This window comes from Lynx canadensis, chromosome C1 (genome assembly GCF_007474595.2).
Source record: "Lynx canadensis isolate LIC74 chromosome C1, mLynCan4.pri.v2, whole genome shotgun sequence".
Classification (NCBI taxonomy): domain Eukaryota; kingdom Metazoa; phylum Chordata; class Mammalia; order Carnivora; family Felidae; genus Lynx; species Lynx canadensis.
The window spans coordinates 36360075-36380080 of NC_044310.1; the positions used below are offsets into that span (position 1 = coordinate 36360075).

A 20006-nucleotide genomic window follows, 5' to 3' on the forward strand; every position below is an offset into this window, starting at 1 on the left:
GTGTGTGTGTGTGTGTGTGTGTGTGTGTGTAGGTAGCTAAATTCTGACCACTGTTTTAGACCCAGCCCTTCTACTCCAGGAAGTCTTTCAAAAACCTCTGCAGATCTCTTAATTTCCCAAATTCCTGAGGATGCTTATTTAGCCTTTGTTCTGCAATACTCACAGGGCGCCTGCTGTGTACCTGGCTAGATTTAGTTGGAAGAGTGGGCAGAAGGCACTGAACTCTCCTAGCGCCCCTTCAAGTACAAATCCAAGTACAAATCGCCGAGCCCCACCCATTCCAGGGCCAGACGTTCAGACGTGTGCACAGCCCTCGACCGACACACACACATACACACGCACACGCACACGCGCGCGCGGCTCTGCGCTGCTTTTCTGAGTGTTACGGCGCCCTTCGACCGCCCCCGCGCGGCGCGGGCGGGGACCCACCGGTTCCGCTCGGCGCTAGTCGCGGAGAAAGGAGGACCCCTGGGAACAAGATCCCGCCGTCCGGTCTCCCAGCACTTTTAAGCGGTAGGCCCGCATGGAGGGGACTGCGGAGTCCCAGTCGCCTGACCTTCGAGACGTGGAGGGCAAGGTGGGCAGGAAGACCCCTGAAGGGCTGCTCCGCGGGCTGCGAGGCGAATGGGAGCCAGGAACCTCTGGCGCCCTGCTGCTCCCGGGGGCGCCCAACACGGGCCACGGCCTGGGGGACAAGATCATGGCGCTGAGGATGGAGCTGGTGAGTGTGGGCTCCATGGGCCAGGGGATGGAATCCCCAGCTAGGGCTGAGGGACAGACTTATGCCCCCAGAGTTGGACAGGAGAGGAGAGCATTAAAATTCCCCATCTTACTCCTCAGGGTCCCTTCCAGATCAATCCTTAAACCCTGGGGTCCATTAATTGCCCCTCCCAAGGGTAAGTGGGGTGTTGATGGGTCCTGAAGACTTGAGGTGGGAGGCATGGGCTCTAGGAAGTTTTTACTGCCAAATAATTGGGTGGGGAGAGGTGAGGATTGGGAAGCACTGAGAACCTAGCACAGCCCAAATCTCCCCCACCCCACCCCTCCACCAGGTGCCATCTATCCCCTAGCCACCATTAAAGGGCAACCAGTTTCTTCTCTTCCTGCAAACTGGGTTGCTCCTCTGAGGCCTCAGTGTTCATGACAGGATTTAGCACAGAAGAGATCTGGGTGAAAACCTCCTGGACTAGGGCCACTAAAGACATCCTCCCTTCCTGCAATGTTCTCCCACCCCATTTAAAATATTTGTAAGTTCCTAGAACCTGAGCAGTCAGAATAGCAGCACCATCAGCATTGGCTCCATCATCTCCGAGCCCCCCAAGGATATTTATATTTTATCTGTAACTTCTTGGGGAGAAGAGAAGGAAACAGGCACCCTCCCCCTCCCCTGTTGCTGCTGGTCTAGATTCAGAGCCAGAAGGGCATCTGGGGCTGCCTAGGCTCCCCAAGGCCCTAGTTCCGGTGAAGGGGGTGATTCACACCTGCCACCACTTTGCAGCCAGTTCTGGGGAACCGAAGAATTCTCTCTGGCTTAGAACCAGGAGGCCATGGTGAGTGTGTCAGTTAATAGGTTTTCCTGGAGCCCCACTGTCTGCCCAGTTCTGTGCCAGGCTGGGCTGTGAGAGAGCAGAGAAGGAGGGCATGGGAGCTCCTAGACAGCCTGCAAGTCTGAGAGGAGAGCCTTGTGGGCAGAGTAATCAGGGAAGGCTCGTGGGGGAAGGATTCGAATGCCATGTGTGCACTTGGCCCTGAAGGTTGGAGGTGAGTGCCAGATTCTTCAGGGCAGGGCTGTGACTGCCCACCTAAGGGAGGGGCTCGAATTTGCCTCATTGTACAAAGTGGTGCCAGGTATCATGTTGAGCACTTTACAAAATATTCGCTTAATACTCACAGCAACCCTATTTGGCAAGTGATCTTTTATAGATAAAGAAACTGAGGCACAGAGAAGTTAAATAACTACTCAAGGTCATATAAAAAGTAAAATGCAGAGCCAGGCTTTGAATCCAGATGATCTGCCTGCACTTTACATTTTTACTGTTGAGATCTGCTTTGTGCCAGACACTTTAAAGACATTTTACGTCATTGAAGTGAGAAGAGCAGTCATCATTCCTCCATAGGATGAAGCATGCTTGCAGGTGTCCAGGGGCTTGCCTGGGCTCACTCAGGAGCTCCGTGGTGGAGCCATGCCTCCTCTCTGGCTCAGAACTCTTCTGCCTTTGATGGAGATTTTCTGGTTGTAAACTTTAAGGGGGTGCATTTAACTTCTGATCAGGTCTCTGCATTCTGTTTTTTAAATTTTTTAATGTTTATTTTGGAGAGAGAGAGAGAGAGAGAGAGAGAGAGACAGGGTGTGAGTGGGGGAGGGGCAGAGAGAGAGGGAGACGCAGAATCTGAAGCAGGCTCCAGCCCCAGCTGTTGGGCACAGAGCCAGACCCTGGTAATGACCTGAGCCTAAATTGGAGCTTAACTGACTGAGCCACCCAGGAGCCCCAGGTCTCTGCATTCTTGACCCAGCCTGGTCTAGGACCCTAGGCTGCCCATTAAAGGCACAAAGGAGGGCGCTTGCTTGGGGGCCCAAACAGTGAAAGGTCACTACCTACCCCATTCCTTTCTCTCTCCTTGGTCAAGGTGTCATTGATATATTTGCGTACTCTGCCCTGCCCACTGGGTTGCACCTAGGGAGGACGGGACAGGGCAGGGGGTTTCCCTTGGAGCAACTGGGGGCACTACTGGTCCAAGCCCTCTAAGCACTGTCCTTCAACTGTCCCTCTCCCAGCAATCCTGCAGGGAGGGGACAGGCCTGCTCTTGAGGCCAAGGTTATTCCTGCTTCTAGGCTCCTTTCCTCTTGGTTCCCTCCCCCTCTACACTTTGAGTGAACCAGCCAGAGTCTGGGGTATGTGGGAAAGGAAAACAATAGCAACCTTCCCTACTTAATCCACCCAAAGAACTGTTGCTGTGACAACCTGCTCCCACAGAGCCCCCACAGAGCAGCTTGAGAAAAAGCTTCAGGCAAGAAGGGGGAGAAGACCTGGGTTCAAGTCCTGGCTCAGCTCCTCAATCATTTTGAGATCTTGAGCAGGGCCCTGACTTTCTTTTGGCCTCAGTTTTTCTGCCTCTTGGAAGATGAGAGGACAGGAGCTTGTGGGACCAGATAGTCCTAGTAAGAATAGTCTGAGAATCTCAATCTGTGGCCAGGGAGCTGGGCCTGGAATCTCCAGGCTTTACCCCAGGGCCTGATTTGTATTGAGTGATGAGGGAGCCATACTTGTGACCCCAGGGCTGGGCCGAGAGTCTAATATGTATGTGTTAAGTGGGGGAGTGGGGAACCTGAATCCCCCTGGGAAGAGAATTGGATTGTGGTGGCCTTTAAGGCTGCATCTCTCTGAGCTATTTATACCTTTCTGTTTCCAAAGAGATGGTGTGGAATGAGTGTTTCTTTTTCTGGCAAGAAAAGCCTTGCTTTTTTCTATTCTGGGGAGTGATGCTGTCACAGTCAGGGAATCCCACTGTCACAGAACTCATTTTTCATCAGCATGGTAAAACCCAACCCCCTGAATCCTGGAGACCTCCAGAGGGGCCAAGGATGGTAAAGGCAATAGAATCACAAAGTCTAATATGACCTAGGCTAAGCACCATAAATGAACTGTGCAGGACCTACTCTCGGGGAGCTCACAGTCTGAATTCACAGGAAGGAGGGAGAGAGACTAATAACTCTGGTACAGGACCATAAGTGTTATTGGAACACAGCATGGGCTTCCTGGAAGAGTTTTCATTAAGGAGTGACATGGTCAGATTTGTACTCTGGAAAGGCTGCTTTTTTTTTTTTTTTATGATTTAATTTTTAAGTAATGTCTACATCTATCATGGGGTTTGAACCCTCAACCCTGAGATCAAGAGTCATACACTCTACTGACTGAGCCAGCCAGGCATCCCTGGAAAGGCCACTTTGAATTGGAGGGGTTACATGCTGTTTACTCTGTTTGGAATGTCTCTCTCCACCGCTTAGTCTGGCTAAGTCCTACTTAACCTTTATGCCTCGGCTGATGTGCCTTATTCTAGGAAGCATTTTCTTACCTCCCTTTGTTGGGTTAGGGCCCTCTAGGTACCTGTGGCCCTCTATATAGCAGTTGTTTCCCCTAGCATTTACTACATTGAATTTTTAGTGCTTGTGTCATTGTCTTATCTTACCCATAGATTGTGAACTCCCTGAGGCTAAGAAATGGTGTCTTTTCTTCCTTTAACACAATGCAATGCCTATAAGAAACACCCAGTAAATATTGTTTCATAACTGAATGGATTAATTACATCGGGAGGAAGAGCAGGAAAGACTTCCTAGAGGAAGTGGCATTTGAGGCTGGGGCTTGAAAAATGAATAAAGTCAGTGGGAATTCCAATTCAAGATGGCAGATTGAACACATGCATTTACCTTCATTTCCTTCTGAAACTTCACTAAAAAGCCAATAGAAGGATTATTTTAAAGGCCATGAAACCATTACGACAACAAAAATAGGAGAGAAGATGATAGGAATAAAATTTTGGAAGCTAAAGAGCAGAAGGAAGACTTGTAACTTAGTAGACCTGAAAAAAAAGCTGAATTTCAAGCTAGCAGCAAGGAAAGCTGAAAAGCAACATATTTTGCGCTGCAGAAACCCTCAAAGGTCACAGGAGTTGGAAGCACCGGGTATTTCTAGAACTGGGGGGCACAAGTGAAGCTGAAAACAGAAGGGTTTGTGAATGTCTGTTTAAGAATCATATTCTAAGATGGGGCGCCTGGGCGGCTCAGTCGGTTGAGCGGCCGACTTCGGCTCAGGTCATGATCTCACAGCTCGTTGAGTTTGAGTCCTGCGTCGGGCTCTGTGCTGACGGCCTGGAGCCTTCTTCAGATTCTGTGTCTCCCTCTCTCTCTGCCCCAACCCACTCACATTCTGTCTCCGTCTCTCTCAAAAATAAATAAACATTAAAAAAATTTTTTTAATAAAAATTAAAAAAAAGAATCATATTCTAAGATCTCCTCCCTAACTGGGCAACCAGGTGCCAGCCACTTCTTTATCCTAACAGAAGATTGGAGATGTAAGTTTTGGAAGAGAATAGTACAGAAGGAAGGGAAGAAGGGGAAGGAAGGAGAGAAGAAAGGAAGAAAGGAGGAATTATAGCAGGAGAAGCATTTTTAGTATGAGAAGTTTTATTTAATACATCTAGTTTGGTTTTGGACTAGGGCTGTTGGTTTCACTGTTAACTTATTTGTCCCCAGTATGAAACAATTGAAGATAATCTTCTTTATCATATGTCATTAATAATCTGTATAGTCTGTGGCATTTCAGTTGTTCATGTTTATATCTATTTAAATTTTTTTTTCAACTTTTTAATTTATTTTTGGGACAGAGAGAGACAGAGCATGAACGGGGCAGGGGCAGAGAGAGAGGGAGACACAGAATCGGAAACAGGCTCCGAGCCATCAGCCCAGAGCCCGACGCGGGGCTCGAACTCACGGACCGCGAGATCGTGACCTGGCTGAAGTCGGACGCTTAACCGACTGCGCCACCCAGGCGCCCCTATATCTCTTTATTTAAAAAAACTTTTTTTAATGTTTATTTATTTTTGAGAGACAGAGAGAGACAGAGCATGTCTGCCCCTCCTCTGCAGGGGAGGGGCAGAGAGAGAGGGAGACACAGAAGCTGAAGCACGCTCCAGGCTCTGAGCTGTCAGCACAGAGCCTGATGTGAGGTTCGAACTCACAGACTGCAAGATCATGACCTGAGCAGAAGTTGGATGCGTAACCAATTGAGCCACCCAGTTGCCCCTGTTCATATCTCTTTATTGAAACTGCAAGTTTCTGTTAAGTAGGGACGGTTTCTCCATTATCTTTGTAATCATTAGACAACTCAGGAACCAAATAACCATCTGTTTCATGGAATTAGAGTTGTGATATTATTCCAAAGTCACAAATAATTTCAGGTACAGAATTTTGTTCTGTGCTTATGCCATGGTAATTAGGTTTACCATAGTAATATGTAAAGTTAAATAGCTACCATTTATGAACTAATACTTGTCAGGCAGTAGCTTGTGCATGTTAATGCATTCCTTCCATTTATTTTTATTTTTTAAATGTTTATTTATTTATAATGAAGGAGAGAGAGCAAGAGGGGGAGGGGCAGAGAGAGAGGAAGAGAAAAATCCCAATCAGGCTCTATGCTCAGCACAGAGCCCAACACAGGGCCATCTCATGAACCATGAGATCATGACCTGGGCTGAAATCAAGAGTCAGACGCTTAACTAATGAGCCACCTAGGGACACCCTTCCGTTTTTTAAAATGAACTTTTTAATTAGGTAGTGTCCTCGGTGCACCTGGCTGGCTCAGTTGGTAGGGCATGTGACTCTTAATCTCAGGGTTGTGAGTTCAAGCCCCATGTTGGGTGTGGAGACTTTTTAATTAAAAATAAATAAATAAGTTAATTAATTAACTAAATAAAAATTTAAAAAAATAGTATACTCATTTTACAATGAAGAAATGAAGGTTTAAAGGGGAATAAAAATTCCAAAATCATATGGTTCATTAATGGCATAACTGGAGTTTGAATCCAGATCTGTTTAATTCCAGTGCCTATATTTTTCTCAGTGTACAAATACTTGGTTATATTCTGGTTTATCATTCTAGATGTAAAACAATCATTTACTGAATAATTCAATAAACATTTATAAATTGATATTAAAAAAAAAAAACACCTAGAACCAAAAGTCTCCAGATTGAGAGACAACAAAGTTGAAGGCAAGAGGGATTAAGTAAAAATGTATTAAATGTTATGATATACCCTTCTAGCATTTCCCCCTATTTGGCAGCTTTCCTTATATTCTCAAGATGGGTATAATATGGTGAATATGGTGAACCTGAGAGAAAGTAACCATAAGAGATACTGACTCAGGGCTAACCCAAATAGCCCAGCCAGATAATTGCCAGTTTGCAACCAACTTTTTAGAGACCACTCTGAAGTATGAGCAGCTACTAAACACTGTAAGACACATGATGAGACCCTGTAACTGTGCAGATGTAGATAAACAGAAAAAAACAACTTGAATGAAATGGAGATAATATTGGAAGATGAGAACTTATAAAAAAATCATTAACTATATCCCTAAAAAGATAAGATAATATTGCAGCCATATCAGGAAGCTATAAACAGGAAAACATTCAGAGAACTAGAACAACTCTTAGAAATAAAAACATGATAGGAAAATATGAAAAACTCAGTAGAAGGGTTGATAATGTTGAAATATTTCAGAAACTAGAAAAAATATAGAAAAAGATGGAAGAAGATAAAAAAAAAAAAAAAAAAAGAGGATCCGTCCAGGACACCCTCTATTCAAATAATAGGATTTCCAGAAAGATCATAGAAATAGTGGAAGAGAAATCAAGAAAGAAAAAAAGAAAATCTCTCAGAACTGAAGGATATGAGCCTCCAGATTAAAAGGACCCATCAAGTGGCCAATTCAATGTATGAAATTAGACCCACGCCATGGCAAATTATTGGGATAATTTAGAACACTGGGAACAGGGTGCCTGGGTGGCTCAGTTGGTTAAGCGTACAACTCTTGATTTCAGCTCAGGTCATGATCTCACAGTTCATGGGATCAAGCCCCACTTTGCTAGCACAGAGCCTACTTGGGATTCTCTCTCTCCCTATCTCTCTGCCCCTCCCTTGCTCATACTCTCTTTCTTTCAAAATCAATAAATAAAAACAACAAATAAAAATTAAAAAAAAAATATTGGGAACAAAGAGAAGATCCTAAAAACTTCCAGATAGAAAAGGAAGATGGATACATAAAATCAGGAATCATAATGGCATCATACTTTTAAGTTTAACACTGGAAACTAAAAGACAATGGAACAATGCCTTAAATCCTGAGGAAAATTTATTTTCAACCTGGAATTCTATACCCATCAACTGTCTATGAGGGGAAGGGAGGATAACAGCATTTTAAACATGTGAAGCTTCAACAAATGAACCTCCTATGTAGACTGTTGCAGGAAGCTACTGAAGGAAAAGCACCACACACACAATAAGGGAGTGAATCAAGAAAGAAGAAGACATAGGATCAGGAAACAAGGGATCCAACTCAGGAAAGAGGCAAAGGGAGTCCATAGGATGAGAGTGAAGGGGGATCCCTGGAGGATAGTTGTGCAGCAGGTACAGATTGGGGCAGATCAGATGGCTCCTGGGGCGCCTGGGCAGCTCAGGTCATGATCTCATGGTGCATGAATTCCATCCCCACTTGGGATTCTCTGTCTCCCTCTCTCTCTGCCCCTACCCTACTTGCTCGTGCTCTCTCTTTCTCAAAAATAAATAGATAAGGGCTTCCTAGTGGCTCAGTATGTTAAACATCCAACTTCAGCTCGGGTCATCATCTCACAGTTCATGGGTTTGAGCTTCAGATTCTGTCTCTCCCTCTCTCTCTGCCCCTCCTCCACTCACACGCTGTCTCTCTCTTTCAAAAATAAATAAACATTAAAAGTTTTTTTTAAATAATAAATATTAGAAATTTTATATATAAAAAAGAAGGCTCCTGAAGAGCTGTCTCTAAGAACATGGAATAGATGGAAGATGTGATATGTTTAAAAGCCTTGAGAGGAAAATTCAGACAATTGGGAGAGGGTTTGAGGCTGACTTACTGATGATTATATAGCAAACTAAGCAAAAGAGTAGTAGTAGTGTATGTAGTAGTAATAATATGATAACGTAATAATTACGTAAGATGATACATATCATTTATTATTATTCTAAGGCATAATTACAATATTATTATTCTAAGGAAAACATGAAGTAAGAAATGAAAAGTAGCCATAGTAAACTGTACAACTTAGCCGCGAATAGCATTTCCAAATCCTAATAAGGTAAATACTGAATAATTCATTTTATCGCGTATGTTGGAATACAGAGAGAAAGTTGTCTGTATGGCAGAGGATCGGGGAGTAGGATGAAAAAGTTAAATCCTTAACCTTCTATCGTATGGGAAGGCAATAGAAAACACCTAAAACTTAAAAGTCAGTAAGTGGAATGTTATTTGGAGATTAGAATCTAAGTACCAAAATAAGCAGATAAAAAATGAATAATGGTTGTTTCTGGGAAGAAAGATTTAGGATTAGGATGGGGGACTGTTACTTTCATGATAAATCTCACAGAACTCTTTGCGTCTTTAATCTATGTGCATCCATTACTTTGCCTAAAAGGAAAATTAAATAAATATGAAATCAGGAAGTCATGTGTGACAGGACTGGGGGGCTTCCAGGGAAGTATGCTAAAAGTGAAGCTGGAGAGACAGGCACGGGATGTATTATGACAGCTTTTGAATGCCTGCTGCTAAAATATTTAGATTTTATTCTCTAAGAGTTGTGCAAAGCCCAGAAAGTTTCTTGAGCAGGGGAGGGACAGATTCAGATTGGTATTTGCTGAAGATAACTTAGGGGATCTGAGGTGGGAGGGACCTAAAGATTACCTGGTAAGTCAGATTTACTCCCAGTGCAGACACCCTAGACTAGTGTGTGGTGAAGAGAAGCCCTGCATCTGTAGCCAACAGGATTCTGACCCTTTGAACAACTGCTACCCACACCCTGAAGGGACTGTGGGGCCAGGTGAGCTCCCTCTTTATTCCCCAGCTCCTGCCTCCTTTTGGCTCAGTCTACTTCCTAATTAACACCAGACTCCCTATCAGGTTATTCTTTGATTCTGGACTGGTTCAATAGTTAATGCCCTATTCTATGAAGTTCAAATCTCAGTGGGATCGGATTTCGATACTAAACATTTAGTGAGACCTAACTCTGTGTCACGCACCGTGTTGAATACTTAAATTTTTTTTTAACGTTTATTTTTGAAAGAGAAAGAGAGAGACAGAGTGTGAATGGGGGAAGGACAGAGAGAGAGGGAGACACAGAATCTGAAGCAGGCTCCAGGCTCTGAGCTGTCAGCACAGAGCCTGATGCGGGGATTGAACTCATGAACTGTGTGATCATGAAGTCGGATGCTTAACGGACTGAGCTACCCAGGTGCCCCCAGAACTGAGATTTTAAACTGCAATCTGCGGCGCCTGGGTGGCTCAGTCTGTTGAGCGTCCGACTTCGGCTCAGGTCATGATCTCACGGTTCATGAGTTCGAGCCCCGCATCGGGCTCTGTGCTGACAGCTCGGAGCCTGGAGCCTGCTTCTGATTCTGTGTCTCCCTCTCTCTCTCTGCCCCTCCCCCGCTCACGCTCTGTCTCTCAATAATAAATAAACGTTAAAAAAAAATTTTAAAAACAACAACTGCAATCTGTCTGCTTCTAAAGCCCACACTCTAAATCAACCATACTTCCATTCCCATGCTTCTTAAAATTGAGGCATGGTTGGTTGGACCACAAAGTGGGGTCTCTAGAAACATTTGGGAAACCCATGGCTCTGAAGCTCAGACTGATTCCTTCTCCTACTCCCCCAGGCTTACCTGCGAGCCATCGATGTGAAGATCCTGCAGCAGCTGGTGACTTTGAATGAGGGCATCGAGGCTGTGCGCTGGCTGTTGGAGGAGCGGGGGACATTGACCAGCCACTGCAGCAGCCTCACCAGCAGCCAATATAGTCTGACAGGCGGGAGTCCAGGCCGCTCAAGGCGAGGCAGCTGGGACAGCCTGCCAGACACCAGCTCCACTGACCGGCTGGACAGTGTCTCCATCGGCAGTTTCCTAGACACGGTGGCCCCCAGCGAGATGGATGAACAGGGCCCCCCTGGGGCTCCCCGTCCTGAGATGGACTGGGCAAAGGTTATACCCAGTGGGGACAGGGCCAGGACTGAGGTGGACCTGACAGCCACCAGGCTAGGGAACTTGAGGGCTGTATGGAAGCCCCCAGGGGAGGGGCTCCAAGGTGGACCTCCTGAACCACTAGAGGATGAAAGTGTTAAGCTTGGCTTTGAGGCCCACTGGTATTGGGGGCAGTGCCAGGATGATGTGACCTTCTTGTAATAACTTTCCCGTCCTTTCATATTTCTATAACTCTTTCATCACTAGGTCCTGGTCTCCTTAGAAATTTATTCTCCCTTATTCTGGGTCTAGGAGGAGGCTGCATTGAAATCCAGTTACCGTGGAAACCTGGCCTTACCATCCTTCTGGCCCCTAAGGAGGCTCTGCTTTTATCCTTCAATTATTGGGACCCTAGAGCTATTTACATAGATACAATGACTCTAGAGGCTTGACCTGTAGCTTCTGGTGTGATAGTATCTCTTCCCCTTCCCCCTGCAACTACGTAAGGATTTGAGGGATTTAGGACCCGCAGGAGATCACTGATGAAGAGATGGGGGTGTAATTACCTCACCCAACATCTAGGAGTCTTGGCCCTCCTCTTGGCCAGGATGGAGAATTGTGGAGGGACATGGACATTCAGGGCCAACCTTCCATGGATTGGCCCTCCTAGAAGCCTCTGGGGTTGGTAGAACCATCCCTTCCTGTCTGGTGAGTGATGTCATTTCCTGCCAGGATGGAATAGACTTTCCTCTGTACCAGTCTCTTAGTGGTGATAGGGCAGTATAGGGTTGTCTGAGCCCCTGCTGCTAAGTGAGACCACACCATTTATTCTCCATACCGTTACTTCTTGCTAGGGGGATCATATCACCCCTCCTGGTAGGAAAGCTTCTCACTGTCAGATGTTTGTGTTCCTTTTCAGAAAGGTTCTTACTTTTTAAATTGGGTGTTCTCATTTTGTTCTAGGGGGTCTCACTTCCTCTGTGACCGCATCCCTATCTGATGCCAGTATTCCTACATCTGTGCTTTTAGGGAGGGAAATTCAGGGGCCTCTACCCACGGCTCTCAAAAGTTTGTTTGGCCTGCCCTGCCAGTCCCCTGTCTTACCCCTTCCCTGGGTTGCCCCCATTTTTGTATTCTGGCTCCAAATCTGTCTGCCAGGAGGTTTAGCCTTTGTGTCTCCACACCTTCTCAGTTTCCACTTCCACTTCTTCAGGGCCTCCGGCCTTTTATATGCAGATGAGTCCCCCATCTACCCCCCTCTCTCCCCATTGCTGATGGGAATCAGAGGGAGAAGAAGCTTGAAGAGCTCTGGGGGTGTATATAATTTCCAAAGAGGGGAGGTGTCTTCTCTGATCCTGTGATTTCCCTTCCCCCATCCTGCCCCGGACCTTCTACCATTTGGTCACAAGGATGCCTGCCAGAGGCTGAGACACAAGAAATCTCCTTGTCTGGGTTACAATGGGAGTGTGGGGGTGTGGCAGGGAAAGACAGAGGCTCTTTGGTCCTAAGCCCCACATCCTATGAGGGGCAGAGATAGAGGGGAAGGCTGCTTTCCTTCCTCCCTTAGAGCAAGCCCTAGACCCCTGGGACCTGAGGTGGGAGCAGGGAACTGGCTCTGAGCCTAGGTCCTAAGGTCCTAGTGAATTACAGCAAAGAAGGAATTCAAGGAGGCTGCCAACCTGGGGCCCAAGGAGAGGACAAGTGGGGGTAGTGGGGGGGGGGTGCAGTTGTGAAAGAAGGGCTGTGGCTGATGTCAGAGAATGAATTCTTGGAGATTAACCCTTTGAACCCCAACTAACTGCCTATATGTTGGTCTTTGTTTTTCCTGGGGCCTGAAACTAATCATTGGAAGGCAAAAAAGAGAGAAAAGGATGTCAGGTGATCCTTGCCTATTTGCTGTGCCTTCCACCCTGGAGGAGGAGCTTCCCCAAGTGCTATAATAACTCCTGCAATTTCTCTACCTTTTGTTCTATGCTGGAGAAGGGAAAGAAGACAAGTTAATCTGCACTTTCCCTAAATTTCTCAAGTTTTGTTCTGCAACTCCCACCCCAGTCCTTTTGGGGCAATGTGTTCATTCCATAGCTCCCCCCTAAGGACCCGCTCTTCTCCCATCCCCTCAAAGTGATCAAAATCTCTAAAGCATATTCTTAGCCTTTCCTCCTTTGCTACTTACCAGCCCTCTCCTTAACACCTCTTCTGGTCTTGGGGCTCCTGACTTCCCCTTAGGGTGGCAGTTCAAATGCCCTTCTCCGGTTCCTACTCTGTTGCCATTTTGTAGCATGCCTCGGGTAAACTCCTTTTCACTTAGAAGCTTTGTGTTCTTTTTTGAAGCTTACTTGTTTGGTTAGGCTACAAACTTCTGAGCTGAAGAGGGTGTGCGCCCTCTTGTGGCCATTGTGTGCCATAGCCGGGGTAGCTGCCTAGAATCTCAAAGCTCAAGTATAGCCTTACAGAACACTGGACCTTCAGTGCACAGACAAGCTAGAGAGACAGACCTAGAGAGGGCAGAGATTTGCCCAGTGTCACCCATTGTGGATCCAAGGCAAGACTCTAGAGAACCCAGATTTCTTGTCTGTCTGCCCACAGTGCCGTCACTTGGCTAGACTGTTCCCCCATTCCACCCAGTTAACACCACCCAAAGGACAGAAAGCAATTTTTCCTTGTGTTAATATTTAGGTTCTTAATCCTATTCTAGAGAGGCAGCTCAGGGTTTAGAGAAAGTGCTATAGGCTCTGAGGAAAGAGAACCTTGGACCTCGACTAGGTAAAAGCTGCATGAATCTGGACTGCAGATATAAGAAAAATCATCCTGGACAAACCCTTTTCCTAGGGAGGGCCAGTAGGCCCAGACATTATGGAGGGAGAGCTCAGCATTTCAGACCTGGAGGTTAGAAGTAAGGTGGGGGTGGGGAGCTTTGAAATTAGGAAATCCGGATGGATCCTGTGGAGTTGGGGAGCTCCGCAGGTCTAGGGAGTACAGCACAGTTGGATAGGTACAACTGGGTAAAGGCAGAGATGAGACTGCTCCTGGAAGCTGAAAAAACAATGCCCGGGAGGGTAAAGGGTGGTGCTGACAGGATGAGCCCATCGAGGAGTTATGAGACCTTGGGAGTGGGCAAGTGTAAGAGCCTGCATTTAGGATGGAGCAGTAAGGTTGAGTATTGGACTGATTGGAAGCTCGGTGGCAGCTTAGATGAGAAATGCTTGGAGCTTGTAGCAGACAGGCTCACTGTGTGTATGGGTTCCAGGCACTACTTGGTGTTCAGTGACACCTGTTGAATGAATGGAAGAACGAATGTGTGTAAACCCACAAGGAGATATGACTTGTTTTTTAAAAAGTAGCTAATTAGGTCATAGTAGGTAATATAAATATTATTCTATTTAATTCTTAGCAACCCTCTAAATAATGCATTATTAATCATGTATTGTTGCTTAGATATATGTTCATGGTGAGATAGGTAATAAATCAACTATAATAGGAACCTGGGTCAGTCTGGCTGCAGGGGCTTCCCAGAAGTCTTTGATTCCCCACTCCCCAATGTCACAGACCTTACTCCCTTGGGAGAACAGGTTATGCTGCCTAGCAGCAGGGCTAGTATGCTAGTTTCCTCTTGCTGCTATCATGAATTACCACAAACTTATTGGCTTAAAACGACACAAATTTATGGGAATGCAAGCTGGTGCAGCCACTCTGGAAAACAGTATGGAGGTTCCTCAAAAAACTAAAAATAGAACTACCCTACAATCCAGCAATTGCACTACTAGGCATTTATCCACGGGATACAGATGTGCTGTTTCGAAGGGACACATGCACCCCCATGTTTATAGCAGCACTATCAACAATAGCCAAAGTATGGAAAGAGCCAAAATGTCCATCGATGGATGAATGGATAAAGAAAATGTGGTATATATACACAACGGAGTATTACTCGGCAATCAAAGAGAATGAAATCTTGCCATTTGCAACCATGTGGATGGAACTGGAGGGTATTATGCTAAGTGAAATTAGTCAGAGTAAGACAAATATCATATGACTTCACTCATATGAGGACTTTAAGAGACAAAACAGATGAACACAAGGGAAGGGAAACAAAAATAATATAAAAACAGGGAGGGGGACAAAACAGAAGAGACTCATAAATATGGAGAACAAACAGAGTTACTGGAGGGGTTGTGGGAGGGGGATGGGCTAAATGGGTAAGGGGCATTAAGGAATCTACTCCTGAAATCATTGTTGCACTATATGCTAACTTGGATGTAAATTTTAAAAAATAAAAAATAAAATTTAAAAATAAATAATAAAAACTAACAAAAAACAAACAAAAAAAATGACACAAATTTAGCATCTTACAGTTCTGGAGGTCAGAAGTCTGAAATCAGTTTCACTGGGCTAAATTAAAGTCTGTATTCCTTCTGGAGACGCTAGGGGAGAATCCATTTCTTTGCCTTTTCTAGTTTCTAGAGGCTGCTTGCATTCCTTGGTTCATGGCCCCTTCCTCTATCTTCAAGGTAACAGGATAGCATCTTCTCTCCTCTGACCTCTTCTTCCATTCTTTCATCTTCTCTAATTCTGTCTTTTGAGGATTATATTGTGATTACATATGCTTATGATTATATTGGGCCCACTGCGATGATCTAGGATCATCTCCTCATGTCAAAATCCTTAATTTAACCTCTTCAAAGTCCCTTTTGTCACAAAAGGTAAAATATTCACAGGTTTTGAGGATCAGAAAATGAACATCTTTGGACTAAGAACCATTATTCAGCCTACCAAAGGCAGAGATGGAAGGTGGGCAGATGGATGCACCCAGGCCCAGAATGAGCCTGTATGCTTTGTCCAGCCTCCCTCAGCCTGGAGTGAAGGGTGGTGGGAAAGTGGTGGCCAAGGGGAAGGTGGCCAGGTCCAGGCCCCATGTCTGGAGAATGGCAAGTGCCTCTTGCCATCATCACTACCAGGCAGAGCTGAGATTAAAGGGGGAAATTCTCAGTTTAGGGAATTTTCAGGCTTGACACTCTCCTAGTGAACATGGTGGAGGGTTCCAGCAAGCTCTGTCTTCAACACTGCCTCCTCTCCAGAACCATTCTGTGCACGGCGGAAGGTAATTACCAGCGAACTAGGCTGGGCTCTCTTTAGAAAGGGTAGATTTGTTCTCTCCTTTTTAAATTAGTTTTTATTCCTTAATAAGTTAAACCATGCTCCTCATAGCGTGATGAACTCTCATCCTCAGTTGATATTAGGCCCCTTTATTGCTTTATTTTCTTCTTTTGATCCCTGATCCCTGTTCTCATTCCTCTTCCTGACCTAGGCATATACTCTGATGTGTTTAGTATGTGTTCGGATATGTTTGTATCTTTAAAAAAATAGATAATTGTGCGCTTATATGTTGTAATATATATATATATAAATGGTATTATTTTACAATAAGCTAACTTCCATAACACGTTGCCCCACATTTCAGTGATTTAATACAATAAACATTTCCTTTTCACTTACACAGGAGCACAGGTATTCCCACTTGGACGGCTCTCTTCCCCTGGCCATTTCAGGTTTGAAATGGCTCCTTCCATTTTCAGGTGGTGATAGCCTGATTCTGTGTCATAAAATTCCTGTCAACTTTTTGGCAAATTGTTTTAACATCTATTAATGACCATTTTATAAATTGGTTATTTTATTAGAGATTACAAAATGATGCCTTTTCTAGTAATATTATTCCCTGTTATTCTAATTCTACACATAAAACCTTTTTCACATCCTCTAGGACCATTACATCCTCTAGGACCATTTGGTTAACCTAAAATAAAGTTTATACTAGAATAGCAAGATGAATGCTTAAATCTCTTCCCTTATCTATCCCTTTTAAAGTAGAGAATTGATCCCCTAGCAACTTAGAGTTCGATGATTTTGTTTTGCTCTCACTTTAAATTATTATTGTGAATTTGTAGTTTTTAATATATTTAATGTCTTTTAATCACTTGCAGTTACTTTTTGTTTTATATCACATAAAATTTAAAACATAGACACAAGTAGAGAAAATAGTACAGTTGACCCTTGAATAATGGCATAGGTTAGGGGCACTGACCCCCAGCACAATTGAAAATCCACATGTAACTTTTGACTAAAACTTAACTGTTAATAGTCTACTGTTGACTGGAAGCCTTAACAATAATATAAGCAGTTGATTAATACATATTTTGTATGTTATATATTTTTCTTACAATAAAGCTAGAGAAAAAAATGTTATTAAGAAAATCATAAGGAAGAGAAAATATAATTACAGCACTGTACTGTATTTGTAAAGACAAAATCCGGGTATAGGTGGACCTGCATAGTTCAAACCTGTGTTTTTCAAGGGTCAACTGTATACTGTATACACCCACGCACATACACATACATATATACATGTACGCACAAACATACATATGGTGAAATACCTCATGAGTACATATTGATACTTTCGCTTCAAATTCAAGATTAAAGAGCTTTTACTCAATTTCTTGTCTAGCTTCTTTTTTCTGTACCAAGAATCCTGATTTTCAAGGACACAGGTGATAATAGAATTAGAATAATCCATAATTACTCATTTCTTTTATCTCCTATACAAAGCACTCTCAGAATAACTATTTTTAATTTTATTTTTTATTTTTTAAAATTTACGTCCAAATTAGTTAGCATATAGTGCAACAATGATTTCAGGAGTAGATTCCTTAGTGCCCGTTACCCATTTAACCCCTCCAGTCACCCTCTGTTTGTTCTCCATACTTATGAGTCTCTTCTGTTTTGTCTCCCTCCCTGTTTTTATATTATTTTTGTTTCCCTTCCCTTATGTTCATCTGTTTTGTCTCTTAAAGTTCTCATATGAGTGAAGTCATATGATTTTTGTCTTTCTCTGACTAATTTCACTTAGCATAATACCCTCCAGTTCCATCCATGTAGTTGCAAATGGCAAGATTTCTCAGAATAACAATATTAATACTACCACTGATGTGATTACTGAAAACATTAAGGAAGTATTTTGCAAATGCGTTTCCCATTCTCTACATTAAAAAACTTTGTAGTAAGTCTGTATTTTCTTCTTCTTAGCCCTTATATAGTTTTAGTTCCACAAGTAATCTTATAATTAATACTCATCTCTAGTCTTTAAGTCATTCTACTCACTTTGGTTGTCTGAAGCTGATTTTCTTTTTCTTCTTCTTTTTTTAAAAATTTATTTATTGTGCGTGTGTGTGTGTGTGTGTGTGTGTGTGAGAGAGAGAGAGAGAGAGAGAGAGCGAGAGCACAAAGGGGGTAGGGGCAGAGAGAGGGAGAGAGAGAATCCCAAGCAGGCTCTGTGTTGTCAGTGGGGCTTGAACTCGTGAACCACCATGAGTCATGACCTGAATGGAAATAAAGAGTCAGACACTCAACCAACTAAGCCACCCAAGTGCCCTTGTAGCTAATTTCTGGTCAGATTCCCCAGGTAGGGCACTTGACAACAGTATTCTTTGAGATCTTTCATGTTGATAGGTTTGTGCCCTTTATAAAGTCTGTTCGCTAGGTTCACACTTTTCTATCTTGAGTCTCTTAAATGTTCATTTTCTTCTGGCATAAAGTGTTACTATTGAAGTCTAATGATCATTTAATTTTTTGTGTGTATGGGGTATGTGTGTTCAGATGCCCAAAGGATTTTTTTCATTTTCTTTACAGTTCAATCATTTTAGGGGTGCCTGGCTGGCTCAGTTGGAGGGCATACAACCTTTTTTAAAATTTTATGTTTTTATGTATGTATTTATTTAATTAATTTGAGAGAGAGAGAGAGCATGTGCGCACAAGTGTTGTCCCCATCCTAATACATTTTGATTCAACTCCAAGCAACTTCTCCTCAGTGTGGGGCAGGGTACTAGAAGGCAGCCCTGGTGGGTCAGTTTTGACAGTTCATAGGAGCCAGACCTGCCCCAGCCCCTTAGAGCTTCTCACTGCAGGCCCTCTGCACTCACCTGCTATTTTAGACAGCAGATCCCTCATTTCATTTACTGTTCTCAAACGGCCTGTCTTGATTTCAGTGAGTACCTATAGGCTTGTTCGGGTTCTCCTGTTCTTATTCTGTCAGAGGCCATTCCTTTATTTTCTTCTTTCTCTTGCAGATGCTGATCCTGTATAGGTCTGGTGGCTGTTGGTGGTTTGCTCCTACTTGCTTATATTTGGGGGCTGTGGAGATAGCTTGGTCCCCAAATTTTGTTGTAAATGTTGTCCATGTTTTTTTCTTTCTAATTTTACTCTCTAGTCCCTGCGTCGGTTTTTATGTGGGGATCTGAAGAGATAGAAAAACTATGGTGTCACCGGTGCCATCATCTTCCCAGAATCCTCTCTGTATTATCCTTTGATGTCTGTAAAATCTGTAGTCATATCCTCTCTTTCATACTTGATATAAATAATTTGTGCTTCCCTGTTTTACTCTTGATCAATCTTGCTTGGCATTTACCCATTTTATAAATATTTTTAAAGAACCAACTTTTGGCCTTGTTAATTTTCTCTATTGTTTGTTTTGTACTTCATCAAATGTTACTCTAATCTTTATTTCCCTTATTTTATTTTGGGTTTAATTTGTTCATCTTTCTCTAGTTTTTTAGGTGAAAACTTAGATAATTGATTTTTTAAGCCTGCCTTTATAATATAAGCTATAAATTTCTAAGCACTGATTTACTTACACACCACACATTTTTTATATATTTTATTATCATTCAGTTAAAAGTGTTTTGTGATTTCCTTTGCTATTTCTTCTTTGGCCTATGAGTTAATTAGAAGTATAATGCTTACCAAATACTTGGGGCTTTTTATTTTTAAAAAAATTTTTATAATCTTTATTTATTTTTGTGAGAGAGAGACAGAGCCTGAGTGGGGAGGAACAGAGATAGAGGGAGACACAGAATTGGAAGCAGGCTCCAGGCTCTGAGCTGTCAGCACAGAACTTAATGTGGGGCTTGAACTCATGAACCGCGAGATCATCAGTCAAATGCTTAACCACTGAGCAACCCAGGTGCCCCACTTGGGGCTTTCTAGAAAGCTTATTGTTATTGATTTCTAATTTAAGTCCAGAAAATATACTCTGTAAGGTATCAATTTTTCAAAATTTATTGGGACTTTTTTATGGTCCGGAATATGACCTTTCTGGGTGAATTTCCATAGCCCCTTGAAAAGAATGTGCATTTTGCAATTGTTGTGTATGATGTTATGTAAATGTCAATTAAGTCAAAGTATTTGATAGTAT

General features: G+C 43.5%; 1 protein-coding gene across 1 annotated transcript; it reads left to right on the forward strand.

Moving 5' to 3' along the window:
- The first annotated feature begins 430 nt into the window (after positions 1 to 430).
- Positions 431 to 14495, forward strand: LURAP1 (leucine rich adaptor protein 1). The gene is made up of 2 exons (XM_030327001.1): positions 431 to 721; positions 10463 to 14495. Exons 1-2 carry the CDS (start codon positions 524 to 526, stop codon positions 10982 to 10984), a joined length of 720 nt encoding a protein of 239 aa, XP_030182861.1. The 5' UTR covers positions 431 to 523; the 3' UTR covers positions 10985 to 14495.
- Positions 14496 to 20006: the final 5511 nt, after the last annotated feature.